The sequence below is a fragment of the Dermacentor silvarum genome, chromosome 3, assembly GCF_013339745.2.
Source record: "Dermacentor silvarum isolate Dsil-2018 chromosome 3, BIME_Dsil_1.4, whole genome shotgun sequence".
NCBI classification, from domain to species: Eukaryota; Metazoa; Arthropoda; class Arachnida; order Ixodida; family Ixodidae; genus Dermacentor; species Dermacentor silvarum.
Genome location: NC_051156.1, coordinates 214,029,138 through 214,047,036, shown reverse-complemented (window position 1 = coordinate 214,047,036; position 17,899 = coordinate 214,029,138). Strand labels below are relative to the sequence as shown.

At 43.9% G+C, this 17,899-nt stretch overlaps 1 protein-coding gene across 2 annotated transcripts; it reads left to right on the top strand.

Moving 5' to 3' along the window:
* The first annotated feature begins 980 nt into the window (after nt 1-980).
* LOC125939653 (inosine-uridine preferring nucleoside hydrolase-like) lies at nt 981-17,377 on the top strand. 2 transcript variants are annotated; one of them, XM_037711121.2, is made up of 7 exons: nt 981-1,212; nt 1,444-1,650; nt 2,614-2,911; nt 4,487-4,623; nt 5,835-6,073; nt 7,623-7,738; nt 11,462-17,377. In XM_037711121.2, exons 2-6 carry the CDS (start codon nt 1,465-1,467, stop codon nt 7,723-7,725), a joined length of 963 nt encoding a protein of 320 aa, XP_037567049.1. In that variant the 5' UTR covers nt 981-1,212; nt 1,444-1,464; the 3' UTR covers nt 7,726-7,738; nt 11,462-17,377. The 2 variants fall into 2 exon arrangements, with proteins under 2 accessions (XP_037567049.1, XP_049520258.1); XM_049664301.1 differs by having other exon boundaries at nt 981-1,216.
* Nucleotides 17,378-17,899: the final 522 nt, after the last annotated feature.

Below are 17,899 nucleotides of genomic sequence, written 5' to 3'. Positions count from 1 at the left end.
AATGAACGCCGGCATTGCGAACGGTAGTTATGACGTTGAGACCCCCCATCCCTACCCTCCCCCCGGAGCGTTGCACGCGACCGAAAGACGACGCGATTCCTTACCGCTTCTCTCTCTCGCGCGCGAGATAGAACCGCGATCGCCGGCTCACCCTCGCACGCTTTCACTCGCACATACAGAATACAGCGCGAGGCGACGATTTTATCGCCCTTGGACTTTATACGGAACCTCGCAGCGGCGACGACGACGGCGACGGCAGAAATGAGCTTGGAGTGTCCATATAATTGCTATCTCAATAAAAGAAGCAAGAAATATCTAGGGACCTTACATGGGAGGTGCGGTGACCTTCTGATCCGGCTGTGCAAGAACAGCTAACGGACTGGGCTTTAGTAGTCGCTGAGAAGCACCAGCTCCCAGTCACTGTGTGGTGCCTTATGAATATATATAGATATATATTTTCATAATGTATGCAGCCTAAACAGCTTCGCTTGTAATCCATCCCTTGCCACACCAATTTTAAAAATGGGTATGAGCTTAGTGATCCAACGTCGCGTTTTGCAGAGCAGTTGTAAGACGAAGTAGACATACATTGCCGCCAATTATTACTTTCCTATCAAAATTCGAGTCCTCAATTGAGTAATTAAAAAGTTCATTAATTAATCTCGTATAATTATCGATAGTTCAATTATGAAAAAAAAATCGTTCTGGTGCGGTACGTGCTCTTCCAAGGTCGCCCATCCCCCCATCTCCCATCCCCTCTCTACCTCCACCAGTCACCGAGGCTACCTTTCTGTTCGGTGAAGTTAGGTTCGTGTTGCACTTTAGTGTGGTACTGCCGCCCTTGTTGAGCCCGCAGTTGCACGTGATAACACTTGACGCGAAGCTACAATCCTACAAGCGTGAAGTTTGAACTCAACGCTCAAAGGCTCGAACGACGACTCACCCTTCTCCGGCGTGCCCATCGCTATCGACAACGTTCGCTTCATCAACAAACATGGCGTTCGAGGCAGCAAGACGAAATTTATGTTGGTAAGCTTGCGCAAGCGGATAATAAACACCTGCTGTCGCGGATCGCAGTGCCATCTATAACGACGTAACGGTCTTACCGGCGGTTTCAAGCGCGTGTCTGAATTTAGGTTGCCGGCTAAACAACTTGTTGCTCGTTTCCTTAGCTACGACGTCGCGTCGTTGCAGTCTCAAGGCGAGGACCTGGTACGTAAGTGAACGATGGTTCTTTATTTTCCGCCAATCTCTCCCTAAATAACCAACCGCACCTTCTTTTTAAGCAGATTTTTTTTTTCGAAGTTAACATTGCGCCACGTTGTAAACAAACTGGTTCAGCTGGTTTTAAAGCGTTAAATAAGCTATGATCCGCGCATTGTCCCCTTGGTTGATGCTGTGAGAGGAAATGTCGACGCACCTAGCACTATATTTTTCCTGCAGGCTGCCGAGGAAAAGGGCGACATGTCGGAACGAACGTTAATAATCGACACCGATGTGGGCGTGGATGATGCTCTGGCCATCATTTTGGCCCTCGCCAACCCCGCCAAGTGCAAAGTCCTGGCAATCACTTGTGTGGCTGGCAACGTGGAACTCTCCAGGGTGTACACCAACGTCCTTCGGATTCTGAACCACTGCAAACAGCTACAGGTTCGTGAACATACTGGTGTCGCGGTGAACCCCCACAGTACCAGCTTACTTGTCGTTGCTTCCCGGTTTTAGACGCTCATGTGCGGCGTTTTGTTCTCTGCATCGAACACCTGGAGAAATGCAAAGGGGTTATAAAAAAATAATAATAAACGAAGTGGATTTTCTTGCAGTCACCTTCGAAGAGAGCTGTGCCAGCTGTAGAACGCGCAAAACGCAAGTGCATTTAAGGTCATCCAGATTAAATTAAAGAGGATGGCTAAGAAATTGGAAATGCGATTTCCAGATAAAATAGTCGCTTTCGCTGTGTATTGGTTATGTGGTCACCGATGAGACTAGTCCCGATGTTTCCTTCTTACCTGAAATATCTACGACATAAGGACACTCGGTGAGCAAGATCAATCTGCGATCGAAAAACTAGCAGAAAGCAATGCGAGAGCGCTTTCTGCTCTTCGGCTTATGGTATGGCTTGTTGCCCATAGTGAGATGGCATCGGAGCAGCCTCACTTTTGAGATGCCTTCAACACTCCTAACCTTTTTTTTATATCCCTAGTTGAAACGCCAATGCAAACACACTAAATGCCCAGAGGCAAGCTGAAAGGCGACATTTTCGTAAAGGAGTAAAGCATGGCATTTCAGTTTTTCACATAACCGCTTGGTAATTATTATCTATTCTATAATATCTTCCACAAGCATACCCTAAGATATATTTGTGCCCACAAGTTAATCTATGCCTTGAATCTAATGTTCTGAACTGTTCTGTGGCACTGTTTTTCTTTCTCCCAGTTAGTGTAATTTTGGTGCCGTTGTCTCGTGTGCATACTCATTACATGGGGGAAATTATTTTTAAAAATGTTTCTTTTTATATCTTGTTTAATGTGAGCCTTTCAAAATAAAAAAATTCTGGGGTATTTTGTGCCCTTCAACATAGTGAACAGGCATTTTGCTTCATTGTATTTCTTCTAGATACCAGTCTACCATGGTTGCAATCGGCCGCTGGTTCAGAAAGCCATGCACTGCACCATGTACCATGGACAAGATGGCCTTGGTGGTGCCTCAGAAAAGTTCCCACTTCCCACTGATGACCTGGAGCCTCCCGAGGAACACGCTTCGGTCGCCATGGTTCACATGGTGCAAAAGCACCCAGGTGCCTTGACACTTGTGGCCTTGGGTCCCCTCACCAACGTGGCTCTCGCACAGCGACTTGACTCCACATTCCTCAGCAACCTTAAAGAGCTGGTCATCATGGGCGGAACATATGAAGGTTAGAACAGTCGCAAAATGAAGAGAGAAACAATGCCAATGGGAACAATTGTGTTTCTTGTTCCATTTTTATTTTCTCTGCAATTACTTGTCCGAGCAACGGCCCAAGGCTAGTTGCACAGTTCGATCTAGACGTAAGATGGGGACAAGCTCTGCTGCTACGACTACAGCAAGCAATCAAAAACTTACTGGCCATTTGCTACTTTGCTTGCTGAACATATAAAATTGGGGGCAATTTTTTATCGATCGCTGAAGCATTGGCACTGACAGCTTTTGCACAGCTCAGGAGAACTGTTCCTGGCAATTCATACACTATTCATTGGTTTCACTTGGCGACATTGAAAGTGTCGTTAAAATGGCGTGTTTTGGCAATGTTTCGTGCAAGTTTTTGACCACAGCAGTCATCTTTGCTGACTTCTTTGTTGTCTCCACATGCCTCAATTGAAAATGCAATTGGTTACGTTTTGAGAAAAGAGGTGCTTGGTAGTAATGCTTCGTAGACTGGATTGGGCACTGCTGCTGGTTTTCTGTATGATATACAATGAACTATTGTTCAAGATGCGAGGTTACATTGGTGGGGTGGTCTGGTGGCCATCATGCTCCCCTGACATGCAGTGGACCCAGTATCAAATCCCGAGTAGGGATTGTTTTTAGGATGTCAATAACATTTGACATCTTAAGACAGTTCGTGTTAGGCAAGAGTTCGAACAGCCTTCACTGTAAAACTAAGTGTCCACTGCACTAGGCCACGGCTGTGGTGTTCTGTTATTCTGTATAAAGGCCTTGGTTTGATTGCCAGTAGCAGCTGCTACCATTTGATTAGGGTGGATCCGAGAAAGTTTGTGCAATTAGGTTTAAGTCCATGTTAAAATAACCCCTGGTGGCCAATTATAAACCAATACTCTTTCTGTCAAAAGCCGTGGCATGTACAACAAAAAACAAAATGTGTTTTTTTTTTCTTCTTTATTTTTGGATATGGGGAATTGTTTATTTTGCTTACATGCTCATTCAAGCTATGAACAAGAACCTAAGACCACAAATGGTGTGGGCAGTGGGAAAACTGTGTGAGGTGTGTTGGTGTGCAGGCTGTAGCCACTCACACGTGGCATGTATGATAGTACTGTAAACTTGTCTTTAGTGAGGCATTCTCTTGTCAGAACCAGAGGGAAAACAGGCAGTGATCATTCTAGACTTTTTTTTTTATTTAATTTTAGCTAAGCACATTTTTAGTGTTTAGAAGTACACTCCACTCAGCATTTGTTCTCGGCAATGCAATATAACAAGTTTTGCCTGGATTGGTCACTAAAAGAATGTTGCATTACTACTCGTAAAAAAAAAGAAAGCTGATGCTTTTCAACAATTGAAACAGGCTGTTCAAACATGGCACAACCAATTGTATCGGTATCAGCTCTTGCTATCATTTATCAGACTACGTACGTCTGTCATGCTGAACTGTCTTAAGACAAATTTGAACTTCCATAATCTTTCCTACTTGCAGGCATGAAACCATATTGGTAAATGGTCATGCATTTCCAGAAAAGCCAGCATAAGTTATAAGCTTTTTGTTCTTTTGCAGGTAGAGGAAATGAGACGCCCACCGGAGAGTACAACTTCACCTGTGACCCTGAAGCTGCTAGCGTTGTTCTCACTGAGGCTGAATGCAAGACAAGGATTGTGACTTACGAACCTTGCCAGGAGCATATATTGGACTGGGTTAGTTAACACTGTGCACATTACCAGGGCCCGTACTGACCAAGAAGTCCTATGCCAGAACTGTCTGTAAGGGCAAGTGCCAGCCAGTCATGATGTTGAGCATATTATTAGCGAGGGTGGCCAACCATATTAAATAGCTCTTAAGTGCAGCTTATCGAAGGTGGCATGTTAGTCCTAAATGAAGCAAGAGTTGTTAAACTAGAGCGTTATTACTTTGGCCATGCCATGTGTGTTGCCATTGCAATTAACAGCAACAAAAGTGCACTGTGAATCAGGTTCGACCAAGCTAGAGTCTTTATGAGCTCGGTGGGAGTACATGGGGCATGAACCTGAAGGCACACCTGGTTGGTATTTAAGTGGCAATTACAGCACAAGTGTGAGTTGGAATGTCACTTGCTCATCTGTGCTAACATATAAGTATTTATTATGTTTGAAGAAGTCTAGCATACCTTTTCATTTCACTGGAAAAAAATCAACGATAATTAATTGTCTGGGAAAATCAGGCATTCTATAGCTTGATTGTGGCAATATAGAATGGATACTCAGTCATGTGACACCAGGGCTCAGCTCTGCACGGGAATGAGAGGGACTACTACATGACCTTGTTAGAGCTTTTAGAGGGGGAACTAGAGGTGTTATTGAGTCTAAATAATATTGCTAATAAAAAATTAAGTTGTGCATGGCCAGCGTCAGCTTATAGAGGGAAGGCTTTCACAATTAGACAATGCTCTTATTGACCAAGCCAACTGGAACTGCATTTAAAAGAAAAAATGAAAATGCATGAAAGTATGCCTAAACAGCGCTTCGTCACATCTGTCTAAACTTTCCCTGTGTCTTTTGTGCACTAAAAGCTATAATATGCATTCTAAGAGGGAAATGAAGAAGCACCCAGTACTTGCAAGATAATGTTGTGCAATACAGTAGCAGGACTTGTATTGTGCAAGTATAAGTACATTGAATGACTTGAACTTGTTTTGATTTCTTCACGTGTATTCGTAATGTCACAGTAAAACAGGTGGCTGATGCAACATGTCTAGTTTCATTTTCTTTAATATTATATGTGTAAATCAGTGTCACCGATTATTCGATGAGTAACAGATTTAACAGCAGTTAATCACGTTAGAAGTTTCAGCTGAAATCTTGGCCGTATCTTTACAAACTGCGTGCAGAATAGCGTGTTTGCCAACTGTAAGCTTGTCGGTGTGTCGTAGGACTGGTTCGAAAGCTGGGTCGGCAGTCCATCGCCCACAGCACAGCTGGTGCGCGCCGTGACCGAGGATCCAGCTCAGCGGCAACGAGAGGTGCTCCAGCGGCAAGGGTTCATGTCATGTGACCTCATCGCTATGGCGTCGGTGATCGAACCTTCACTCGTCACTCGCTGCGAACGCCACCCCGCATGGGTGGAGCTTCACGGCGCCACGACACGTGGAATGCTTGTTGTTGACCGAAGGTGAGAACAGACAGAGTTCACACAAGGTTTCACTAAGTCATTGCTCCCGCAATGCATGCCAGTAGCAGTAGTCTTTAGTGAGCAAGAGCAACTGTAATAAGAAGTGTGTTGTGCTTATACCATGACAAACCCACTTAGCTCTAGAGATCAAAAGGCAGGGAGGTGAGAATAAAAGGATTCTACAATTGCAGTGGGGTTGAGGAAACCTCTCAAATGTACCTCTGAAATTCACTGGAAACAGTGAGACATTCTCCTTGCCATTCCCCTCAAGGTTGCTTTGAACCCAAGTACAGCGAAAAAGCAGCAAGGACTACTGTCATCATGGTGCTGGAAGGGCCACTGCGCATGTGCTCTTAATGTGGTGAAATTAGTCAATAACAATTTTCTTGTTAATTGTTTAGTGTGGAAAGTCGGAAGGAACGCCACATCCTCCCTCTCTCTGCTGATCACTGCTGATTCTGATTTGCATGGTTTGTAGCTGGCAAAGAGTCACAAGGCTCTCAAGTTTTCTAAAGCTGTTTCGGGCAAGTTCATCGGAGAAGTTGCAGACACTTCTCATTTTCACGAGATGATGAGAATTGCAGTTGCCAAACAGATGCTATTGCAAAATACAAACAGTGTTAATGTGCTTATTTACTAAGTAAACACAATGTGATGTATTGAACACGTTCTTGTTTTCGTGGCCCATCTGATTATTCGACATTCGGATAATTCAGGTCCTGTGAAATTGAAATCATTGAGATCTTGCCGTGTGTAAGATCTAGTTGTAAGCAGTGTTAGTAACTTAGCGAGAAAGTTGCTAAATTGAAAAATTTTTTAGTCACCTTAATGACAACTCTGCCTTTTTGAAGCCTTAGTGACTTTTTATAGTGATGTAACCAGCCGGCAAACTGCCCTGTTCAAATTTCTTAAGGGACTTTGGCTAAGTTCAACGCCTCGCCCCTATTGGATATATGCGCCTCTATTTATGCTGCTACTAAAGACATACCGAAGAGCTTATTAGTGAGTTATCTGGGTGCATCAAAGCAGTCTTTTTTTTTTTTTTTTTAGCAAAGCACCATCCTCAGATATGATAACCATTCTAGAAAATCCGGAGTTGTTTCCACATTTCAATTTCTGGCCATTGCCTCGCCACCAGAGGAGGAAAGTTAAAGTTTATAGTTTAAAAAAAAATAATAAGGAAGACTTCCAGGAACACTTTAAATATTAAAAAGCAAAATTTAAACGAAGTGATCATCATTATTTAGCAACTTTTTCCCTAAAAATGGAGTGTTTTGGGCCACCACATGATGTTTGTTTTTCCAACGAAGTTACTAATGTTGGTTGTTACATCTCGATAATGTATTAGGAGCCCTGCTACAGAGCAGCTAGTGTGTTTGAGGTATTGGAATGCACATTCAGGAATGCAATGGCTATGGTTGTGAGATTAGTGTCACTTTTGTCTGTGCACGTCAAGCTGAATTACCAGTGTTCTCCCATTCTCCCAAGACTTTTCATGCCTGAAAAAATTGGCTCATGCTTTCTTTCTAATTTTTCTTAAAACTTGCAGGCCAAGCATTAAATGGCACCATGGAAAGCCCCCTCATGTGGAATTCCTGCTCCGTTTCAACATGGAAGGCCTCAAGAAATTGTACTCACGAATGCTTAACTGAGAACGCACTGCCGGTGAGTTGGCATCATTGGCGGTCGTAGTGTAACTTTGTGTCATAATAGTGAGATTTATTAGTAAGTATCTGAAGTCGCATATTTTTATCCATATTTTGCATGGCAAAAATTTACATGAATGCATTGAACCTATGCCAAACAGTGCGCAAGAGTTATCCGTAACTAAAGACAGCTTTGTTGCTGGGTTAACCTGAATTTAAGTTTTTCTCCAAATCTCAATCTAGGAGAGAGCGCATAGAATCAAATCTTCATTGCATTGAGTATCGTACTGATCTGAACAGAATTGATGGGAACATGCAAGTTCTATTCACGTGAAAGCATTCAGGGCCCCGTGTCACAGAAAATCGGGTGTCGGCGTCCGCCGTTGGTGATGTTGTCGTGTCAGAAAAAATTAACCCGAACCACAACCATGCAGGCCCACCACGTGGCGCATAGGCGTTACTGAACTAATTGAATTTCTCAAAATAAAATGCGTCAGAAAATTACTATTATTTGATTTGTAAACATATACACAGGAAAGAGAAAGCGAGAAGCAAGGCTGGAAACTGCCACCAGAAGGGGCACTAACACCTGCCTACTCTTCGGAAAGGACGAGAGAAACATAGAAGGAAAGATGGGAAGGAGGGGAGGAAGGAGGAAAGGAAGAGCGAGATGACAAATCTCAAAGAATAAAGTAAAACATGCAGTAGAGCCCGTCCCTGCAGGTCAAGCTACTTCAGAAAATTAGTAAACTATGACTTACACACAACCTAACGTCATGATAGCGTTGGGTTGTAATTTGAATATACGAGAAGGCATAATTTCGATTACGCGGAAACTCACACACAAACCCCTTTTTTTGCTTGTGATGAGTCACTTCTTGTAGCCTCCGTCGTTGCTCTGCCGTCTGGATCGGCCAACCACTATTTTCTGTCGACGTTATGCCACGAAGAAATCCCGGGATCCTAGCCATAGATAGCTGCGCTGTAAAAACAAATGGAGCTGGGCAGGCCATGTAATGTGTAGGGCACATAACTGGTGGACCATTAGAGAATGTGTGCCAAGGGAAAGGAAGCACAGTCGAGGACGGCAGAAAGTTAGGTGGGGAAATGACACGAGGTAATTAGCAAGCTCAAGTTGGAATCAGCTAGCGCAAGACTATCGCATTCCACTCTTAAAGGCGAAGCTTAAGCATCCTCCAAGTTTTTGTGTTAACAGCTGTGAGGCACGTGCACTGCTTTCTGAGCTCTGCTGTTCTTTTTAGTGGACGTAGTGTCCTCTAGGAACAGGGGCTCTCAAACTTTCTGGTCTTGGGTAACCCCACCAGCTTTTCTAGAGTGGCGGGAACCCCTGCCCTCTTTCTCTTTCCACTGATGCACTTATACACAGGCTCAATGTAAGGGCTCATTAATTCTTTCAATGTCGGGTTCTTTCTTTTTTTTTTTTAACTTAACCACCCCTAGTGTCTAGTTTTTCTCTCGGATATTGTAGCGGTTTATATTTGGAGCACAATGTTTTATTTTTAGTTATGCAGCAGGGGAAAGATGACACAGATACTGGCAAACACACTCTTAGTATGGTCCTGACATTCATATCTTTGTTTCTTATCCTTTCCCTAGTTTTGTTCTGACTTGCACACTTGTCGCGTAAGTGTGCAACAATGTCAGGGCAGCACTATCGCTGCCCTAACACTGTTTTTTTTTTTATTGCGATAGCAATTATATGGACACTTCAACGGGATTTCTGCCGTCGCCGTCAGGTTCCGTATAGATTCCAAGGGCGATAAAATCGTCGCCGCACGCTGTATGCGCGAGTAAAAGCGCACGGGGGACGCGCGCTATAACGGAGAGCCAACGCACGGCGGAAAGCAAACGCGATTGTCGCCCAAAAGGCCGTGGGGGTACGGGGGGGAGGGAGGCGGGGCGACGCTGTGCTACGGCACCAAATGCTTATCTTGCAACCCGGAGCAAGGAGAACTGGCAACGCAATCTCCCACGCGAAAGCAAGATAAAAAAAAACGGGGAGGCAGCGCGGGAGGGACAGGGGAGCAGCTTCTACTCTGCCAACAAATACGCTTACACTGGCTGTGGTGGCCGTCGCCCGCACCGTCTCTTTATCTTCAACACGGCCGGGCTCGACTGGCGTGCGCACTCGCGAGCGAGCGCGCGCACCAGTCGAGCACGGCCGTGTCTCCACACGGCTCTGACCTTTATGCGCTGTCCATTCCCCGCTCAGTTTCCGTTGAAGCGATAGACCGCACGATTCTTCGCCCGCTGCAGCGGCCGCGCCAGCGTTTTGACAGTCGTTGTCTGCGGTCATTCAGTGTGATCTATTCATGTTTGCTTGTGCACGATGACACCACCACGCTTGTCAATTCAGTTATAAAGCGAATGTGTCCAAGTTTCTGCGGCCGATAAAACTACTCTACTATCCCTACTCCTAATAGCTCTCTACCAATTTGCTATCGCAATTGATGCTTCGCCTTTCGGGCGAAACTGCGACATTTTTTTTATGGGAATAAATTGATGAAATTTGGCATACAGGTGTGATTTGTTATGCTGATATCATAACTGAAATCAGTTTTGTGCTATCTACATGTATTATAGTTTTCGAGTTACAACACATGGCAGCCTCTAATGGTCATCCCCAAATTAATTAATTACACATAAGTTCGGCAAGATTTTCACATTAGCATGTTCTCAAAGGCCCATTCTATGCAATAAAGCTACAGTGGAATCTCGATGATACGATCACGGCTAATATGAATTTCCGGATGATACGAATTTTCCTGTGGTCCCGGCCGAGCCCCATTACTTCGCAACGTGCTAGAGAACGGTTGTTACGAATAAACACCACCCCACTGACGGCCACGAAAGAGAACAGCGCACAGTCACGCGATTTCTCCCTTTCTCTTTTGGTGCGGAGGTGCGGACGCGGCGCCGGACAGCGCGGAGGCCGCGACTGGGCGTGAAGAGTTTGAAGCGGTGGTGGCGGTTTTGTTGCTTTTGTGAAGCACAGCCGCCGTAGCGAGCGAAGGTTCGTGCGGTCTATCGCTTCAACAGAAACTGAGCGGCGCGTAAGGCACAGTGCATTCAAAGGTCAGAGCCATGTGGAGATCGCTTTCAAGATGCGGTGCGCGCGACAACACCGACAGCCGGCACAGGCGCAAAGTACAAGACCGCATTTGTTAGCAGAGTAGAAGCCACCCCCCTCTCTCCTTCCCTCCTGCGCTGCCTTCCCGCTTTGCTCTTTTCACGTGGGAGATGGCATCGCCAGTTACCCTTGCGTCCGGTTGCAAGATAACGCATTTGGTGCCGCAGCACAGCGTATCATCAGGTTTTATTTTTCAGTGGAGGAATACGACACTGCGACTATCTTGAGCTCCAATCTCTCCTCTACGATTATACTACCAAGATGGCGGCACTGTGTCAATGGATTTTTTTTGCAATTTTTGATGACAGCATTATAGGAAAGTGCTGTTTTCTCGATATTTCACCACGGCGTAAATGAAGGTCCGAGGATTGCGAGAAAAAAGTCGCAAAATAGGAAATTTTGACCAATTTGACCACTTCAATTGCCGCGTCCCCCGATATAGGGCATTTTTGGTTTGGTTACAGTGGGATGCGCTTTCTTGAGGCTGAGTGCCACTCCGGGTGCGTGAGCTCAAAATACAACATGTATCCTGCGCTGTTTGCATTTGTTGTAGAGGTGCACACTTTTGACTCGTTTGTTTGTTTTTTCTAGCTCCACCACTGCACAACAAGGCCTACCAAAATGAACTTACAAGGTTACATGCAACCAACTCGATGTATACTCTGAACGGATCACTCCGCAAGTGTTTAAGCCACCATCAGCTGCGGCGACATGCTGCCATTTGTGTTCTTATGATTGTATACAGGGAATTGCTCTCGCTGTGAGCATTAACGACATTGTTTTTAGCTTTTCAGAATGTCAGTCTTTTTTTTTTTGCCATCCTGTCCGCCACCTTTTCTTTGTTCAGAACTCCCATTTACCGATACTAAGACACTATATGCAGGGAAATTTGGTATTTCAAAGTCACATTATACATTTCCAAGGTTCTTTGCCAAGATATATGACGTAGTCATTCAAAGAATACAAAACAATGTAGCTGGCTTCATACCTGATGACTATATTTTTTTCTTGCCTTTAATTGTTGCAATGCTGACATTTGGGTCTGTGTTAAGACTGTTTCAGTGCCATATTAATTCTGCAAACTTATATATTCAGTCATCAGAATGATGTCCAGTTCTACATCATTCTGATGGACAGTGGGGCTAGCTCGGTTGGTCTATCGACATCACATGGTGCAAAATGATAGTCTAACTCATGCTTGAGAATAAGCATGAAACTATAATAGTGCGAATGATGGGGCTTTAACATAGCAAAGCAACAGAGGGATTATGAGACTGTAGCAGAAGGCCCCAGATTGAGTTTGACCACCTGGGGTTCTTCAATGTAATGTGCATCTAGATATAAGCACACAAGTACGTTTGCATGTTGCCCCTTATCAAAATAACTACAATCGCGGTGGCTAAGAACCCAACCCGCAACCACATACTCAGCAGCAGAAAGATCATCGCTAGTCTAATTAAATGTAAATAATCTGATAAAGCTGCATTAAGAACTTTGATACTAAATATGTTCGTGTTTATGGCATGTACACAAGCAACAAGTAAAAGGTCATCACAACTACAGTTTATGACTAGCTGTGAACTGCACAGGGTAACTTTGGCTGGTTGTATACTTATGCAGGGGTGAATATCTTTCAGCTAAAAAAAAAAAAAAAACACCCGGCAAGAAGGCAGGCAAAAAGTGGTCTATAGCTTTTAATACAGCTGTGTTGATCATAAGTGATGACCAACATTGGTCTGCACAACTAAGAAGCATGCATAATATAGCTGTAAGCAAAATGTCATCACAATTTGTGTGTGCTACAATGATGATGTATTGGTTTTTGTGGCGGAAGGGCCAGTAAAGGCCAAAGAATGCCAAGTGTGCAATAATATGACAGTATTAATACAAGGAACACAACTAAGGCTCGTGACCATACACTAAGTGCACAAAGAAACTTCGTTGGTTATAAACTGATCCTGTGTAATAGTGAGCTCGTTTTACTTGGAGAGAGATATTAGACGAAGTTATGGAAGCCACAATATCAGGCTTACTTAGTTAGTAGGTTGTTGCAAGTTATAATACTTTACATACTCTTGAAGCTGGACTGCAGACCCTGAGGGTTGCCATTCTGCGAGGCCCCCTACTAAATCTAGCAAAACTTGGCGGACAACTAATAAACTTCAAAATAATCTAGACTGTGCAGCAATTGTTGAAACCTGAAGTGATGGCTCTAACGTTAATAGGCAGGAAGACTGCAGTATGGATTGAAGCTAACTGGCATAGCTTATATTCTAGTTGAGGAAGAAATCAAGTTGAGCAGGTCCTGTAATGGCATCGAGCTTATGACAGGTGGTCTGTTAGAAAACAAAATGGATGCCAAGGAAAGGGAAATGGCAGTCAAGGATGGCTCAGGGTTAAGTGGTGTAACAAGATTAGGAAATTCGCGGGCCTGAGATGGAGTCAGCTAGCGCAAGATAGGGTTAATCGCTTATTGATAGGAGAGGCCTTCATCCTGCAGTGGACATAAAATATTTTGATGATCACAATGAAATCTAAGCAGATGAGCATTTTTGCAAATCCCTTCTTCAGCAGAACATGGCCACTCCAATTTCAAGAAATGTGGAATGAAAGGTTGTGCATACTGTGATGTGGGGATATACATGTATGACTAAAGAGTTGAATATGAGACGTAGTGGATAAAAAGAGTTGTTATGCACAGTTGGACCTGAAATTTTTGACAAACAGTTTGTTTTCAAAATCTCAAAACATTTGGACATTCGTACGCGAAAGCACTTTGCAATTCTCTGAGGTAACTATGCAACAGGTATTTAATAGAAAACTGGGCGTGTTGGTTTAGCATATTCAGAGGTTAAAGGCGCGTAGACGACACACACAAGATCATTATCGCCAAGAGAGCTACTTTAATGCGACTGTGCACTAATGAACTGCGACGGCACTCTTTGTATAAGTAGTGCCAGTTTATGGGAATACATTTTGTTGGAAGTGGTGTCTTGTGTGTGTATCTCTTATTTGTGTCGTCTACGTGCCTTTCACCTCTGAGGTCACAGTAAGCACGCCACAGGTCACAGGGGGTAGCCATGTACACATTCACTATTGTGCACACTAAACAGCTGCAATGTCCCTATTACATAATTTGTTGCCATGCATGCACCCCTAAGGACAAATGCTTAGCACTTTCAAATGTTTTACAACACTGTGTTAGGCACTTAAGATTTGCAGTCGCAGAGTTGCCCTTGCCACAGTAATCTCCCGAAAATTTCACGCTGTTACTTATTTTAAGTACAAAAAAAGTCTGACTTGTAGTTTCCACTTCTGTGTATAGTGAGAGTAGTGGCATGAAAGGCCAACAAGAAGTGCATTGACATTGCCGCTAATCTTTGCATTTCCAACATTTCTTGAATTAAAATTAAATTCTGGGGTTTTACATGCCAAAACCTTAAGTTAATTATGAGGCACACCTTAGCGGGGGGCCATTATTACGGCCCAGTAACATGTTAGCTTAGTTTAGTGCATGTACTGCACGTGTACACAGAGCTCCTTTTGTCCTTTTTGGTTCAGTTCTGCATGTTGGTGTCACAGCATTTCTTTGGAGAAGCCAAGTAATTTACGTCCACAACTAGTTAATCTTATTAAAAAATTTCCGGAGCATAGAGCACGAATAAGCCCCCGACACTTTTTAGTATATGTACCTCAATGAATCTACACGATACTTGGTAAAACTCGCAGTGCTCGATTATTCCTTTGTATTCCGACGCAAGAAGGTTTAAGAATTTACCAGGTCATTCAAAGCCACAAGGATGAAGCTTAGGCAAATGAAGAGCTACAGTGGCAGCGCACACGGACACTAGTGCCATGTTTCGCTTTAGTGTTGTAGGTGTGAAACTCTGTGCCTGACCTGGGCTGTGGTCCCGATTCAGGCCAGCCAACTGTTTCTGGTTTCTTGTTCAGGGCGAGCCTGGAGGAACGTGTCGTAGTATTGTATAGGCGGCGTACATGCAAAGCCAGAGTTCATATGGACAGTGATGTGTTGATTGTTTATGCGTCACTGCAAATGCTTACTACAACTGACACTGTGTGGGAATGCAGAAAGTATTGTACTATGCATGGTGTTGCTCTAGATGGTGCTGGCATAGCATTTCACTTTATGTGAGATCGGCACAATTTTTTGTAGGTGTTCTTTGTTTGAGAGCTAGTGAAAGGTCACACTGTTTGAAATGTTGGGGGCCACAATTTACACAAGGTATCGAGTGAAGGGAGGCGTCTACAAATGCGACTGAGAACTGCACGGGCCAGGCGATTGGTTTGGCAATAATAGGGCTTGCAAATGTGAGCTTGTTACTGGAACTGCCTGACATTGCTTGTTGAGTTCCAAGCACTTTACTGTGCAATGCAGCAAAGGGGCCGAATGATTTGCCCAGCAAGCACGCTCACTCATTACTGTGCGGTATCGCCATTTTCCTGGATTGTCTCTGAGCAGGAAACACTCATTGCTTTTTTTTCGTTATAAATATAAATTAATGAACTCGTGGAACTTCATCAGTAGTTATATTTCCGTACTCTATGTAACAGCTTCATTGAAGGGTGCACTAAACTCGAAGAGAGGCCAGCACATTGCCTCCAGTTTTATAGCTTCAGAAATGCACGCGTTAAGTGGCACGTTCGCATAACCCATTTTTGTTGCCCTTTCAATCAGTTTTGCAAAGCAGATGACACCTTCCGAAATGTGTTCCAAGGTGCCTTTCCTTGAACCTTGTGCTGTGGTCTTGGAACATGTACTGACTAGTCCAAATCACCAACTTGTAAAGGTCTTCTCACCACACCCCATTGAAAATTTTCGTTATATGCTCAAGGAGCTGTAAAGGGTTGTTTAGGGAGCATTCTACCGCAATAATTTAGAAAAAGCTTTCAGTAGTTGTCGAGGTAGCAGTAAATGAAATGCCATTAAGCAGTGGTGCGAGTAGGTGAGCTACTCTTGCTGCGCGAATGCTCTCTCCACTCGCCTCGACCAGTGTCTACAAGCGACGTTTCTCTCCTGCCTTGTCCCATATTGGAGCCAAAGGCCCACCTCCTCTTTCATGACCCCTACAACTGTGGCACTCTTTCTTTCCTGCCCTTTCTTGCCGTGTGGTGTATTTCTAGGGGGCAATGCTGTGTGTTCTGCATGTCACAAAAACCCCAGAGTTGTTCCTGCTACTGCTGGCTATTGGCGCTTTGCAGGCACCATTGCGCGTTACATAACTCGCTTGCTGCTTCAGCGGCTCCTTCAAGGAAAAGAGCACGAGGGCTTTTGTACAATTTTTCAACTGTTCTTCCAGTGCACACCACTGTAATACTTTGCAGACACGATCGTCACTGTGTGATCTATGCACCACAATTGTCTGTTTTCAGTGCTCAAATCTGGTGAGTGGCACTTAGTTACGTGTGACCAATATTAGTTTACTGTTCTACATTAGCTTTTTTCCATTGTGCCCTCATTGGAATGCACCTGTTGCGGTCAGGAATTCAGTCTGTGACTGCATTCAGCAGCAATATGCCATAGCCACTAAGTCATGCAGGAGGACAACAAGGATTATTTTAGGTCGAGTCCCACTTTTAAGAAGCAACACGAAAATCTTCAAGGAGACATACTTTTATTTTACTGTATATTAATAAGCGAAGTTCGCAGCTCAGTGTCAAAAATAGGAGGGGAAGTGAATCTAGAAATTATGGGAACACACATAGAAGTTACCAAGGGCCACGAAAATACTTGGGTTGAAATTTATGCCATGTCTGCCTGGCTGTGCTTTGTCATCACTACAAGAAACCTTTCTTTGATCCCGCTTATAAGTAACCTATCCTCGGTTGCAATTGTAGATAGACCACAAAACCTCTGGACAATAAATGAGAAAGTGTCGGCTGGTTGGCTATCCATTTTCATGCGAAAACAGCACTAAAGATGGGGATGTAGTGAAGGCACATAAAAGGACGACACATTTGAGCTTGTGTATCCTCTAACATGTGCCGTTACTAAGCACTTATCTATAGCGATGTTTCTGCTTGTCTTTGAGTAATGCTTGCAGAAGAAAAGGGTGCCCTAGTTTTAAAAAACAATTTTTTTAAAAGCCAGATACCACGTGTGATAATCTATCTGGGTAATAATGACAGTGCTCAGGGAAAGTATGGCATCAAACAAGTTATTTACATGTGTGTACTGTGGCTGTAAGATTTCAACTTCTTAAAAGTACTTTTGAAATACATATGCATATTCTATACAAGTGGACTAACAGCAACAATGCTTTACTGGCATAGCCAAGATTCTGTTAACACGGTGTTCGACAAATGTCAATGCTATATTTATGTGGATACCTGGGACATTGGTAAAGGCCTGAAACTGCTTCGTGATGCTTACCTGCTCCGATAAAAGGCAGCACTTATTTTGATATCTTCTTTCATACCTTTATATTGTCTTTATTTACATAGCTTTGGTAAAGGTTGCATGTGCCAATAAAAACATTTGCAAAAGTTTCTTGTGCCTTTGTGTGGCTTGTTTCACCGCTGTATAAGCGCTGTATTTTGTTCCGGTCATGCAGGTTGACTCAGTACTGCCACTTGGCGATTGTAATTTGTTTACGCGTGTTCGCATATGCAAATTATTTTCCTCGAGAACATTTGCAATGATGAACACCGGGTACTCTGGAACCATTTTTGACACGCATGAATAGTGTCCAACTGATGACCATTCAGAATGATTATTGTTGACTGCTACAATACTTGATCTAAAAAGCTCTTGGCCATTCTCACCATTGATGCAGTTGTGGCCTAATTGCTGGAACATTGGGCTGTTGTGCTGGGAGAGCGATGTTCGATGCTGCCATCGAATACACAATTTTTTTTTTTGTGCATTGTTCAGCAAGACAGCAGCCACAGTCAGCTAAGTCCAAGAGGGCTTGCCAAGAAAGCTTCGCTTTAAAATTGCCTGGTAGATAAGGAATGCTGCTCACCCGCCATGGTTGCTCAGTGGCTATGGTGTTGGGCTGCTGAGCACGA

Coding starts and splice junctions, on each gene's coding strand:
- LOC125939653 (XM_037711121.2), top strand. CDS start 1,465: ATGTCGGAACGAACGTTAATAATCGACACCGATGTGGGCGTGGATGAT. Junction 4,624..5,834: donor AGGAGCATATATTGGACTGG/GTTAGTTAACAC, acceptor GGTGTGTCGTAG/GACTGGTTCGAAAGCTGGGT. Junction 6,074..7,622: donor ATGCTTGTTGTTGACCGAAG/GTGAGAACAGAC, acceptor TAAAACTTGCAG/GCCAAGCATTAAATGGCACC.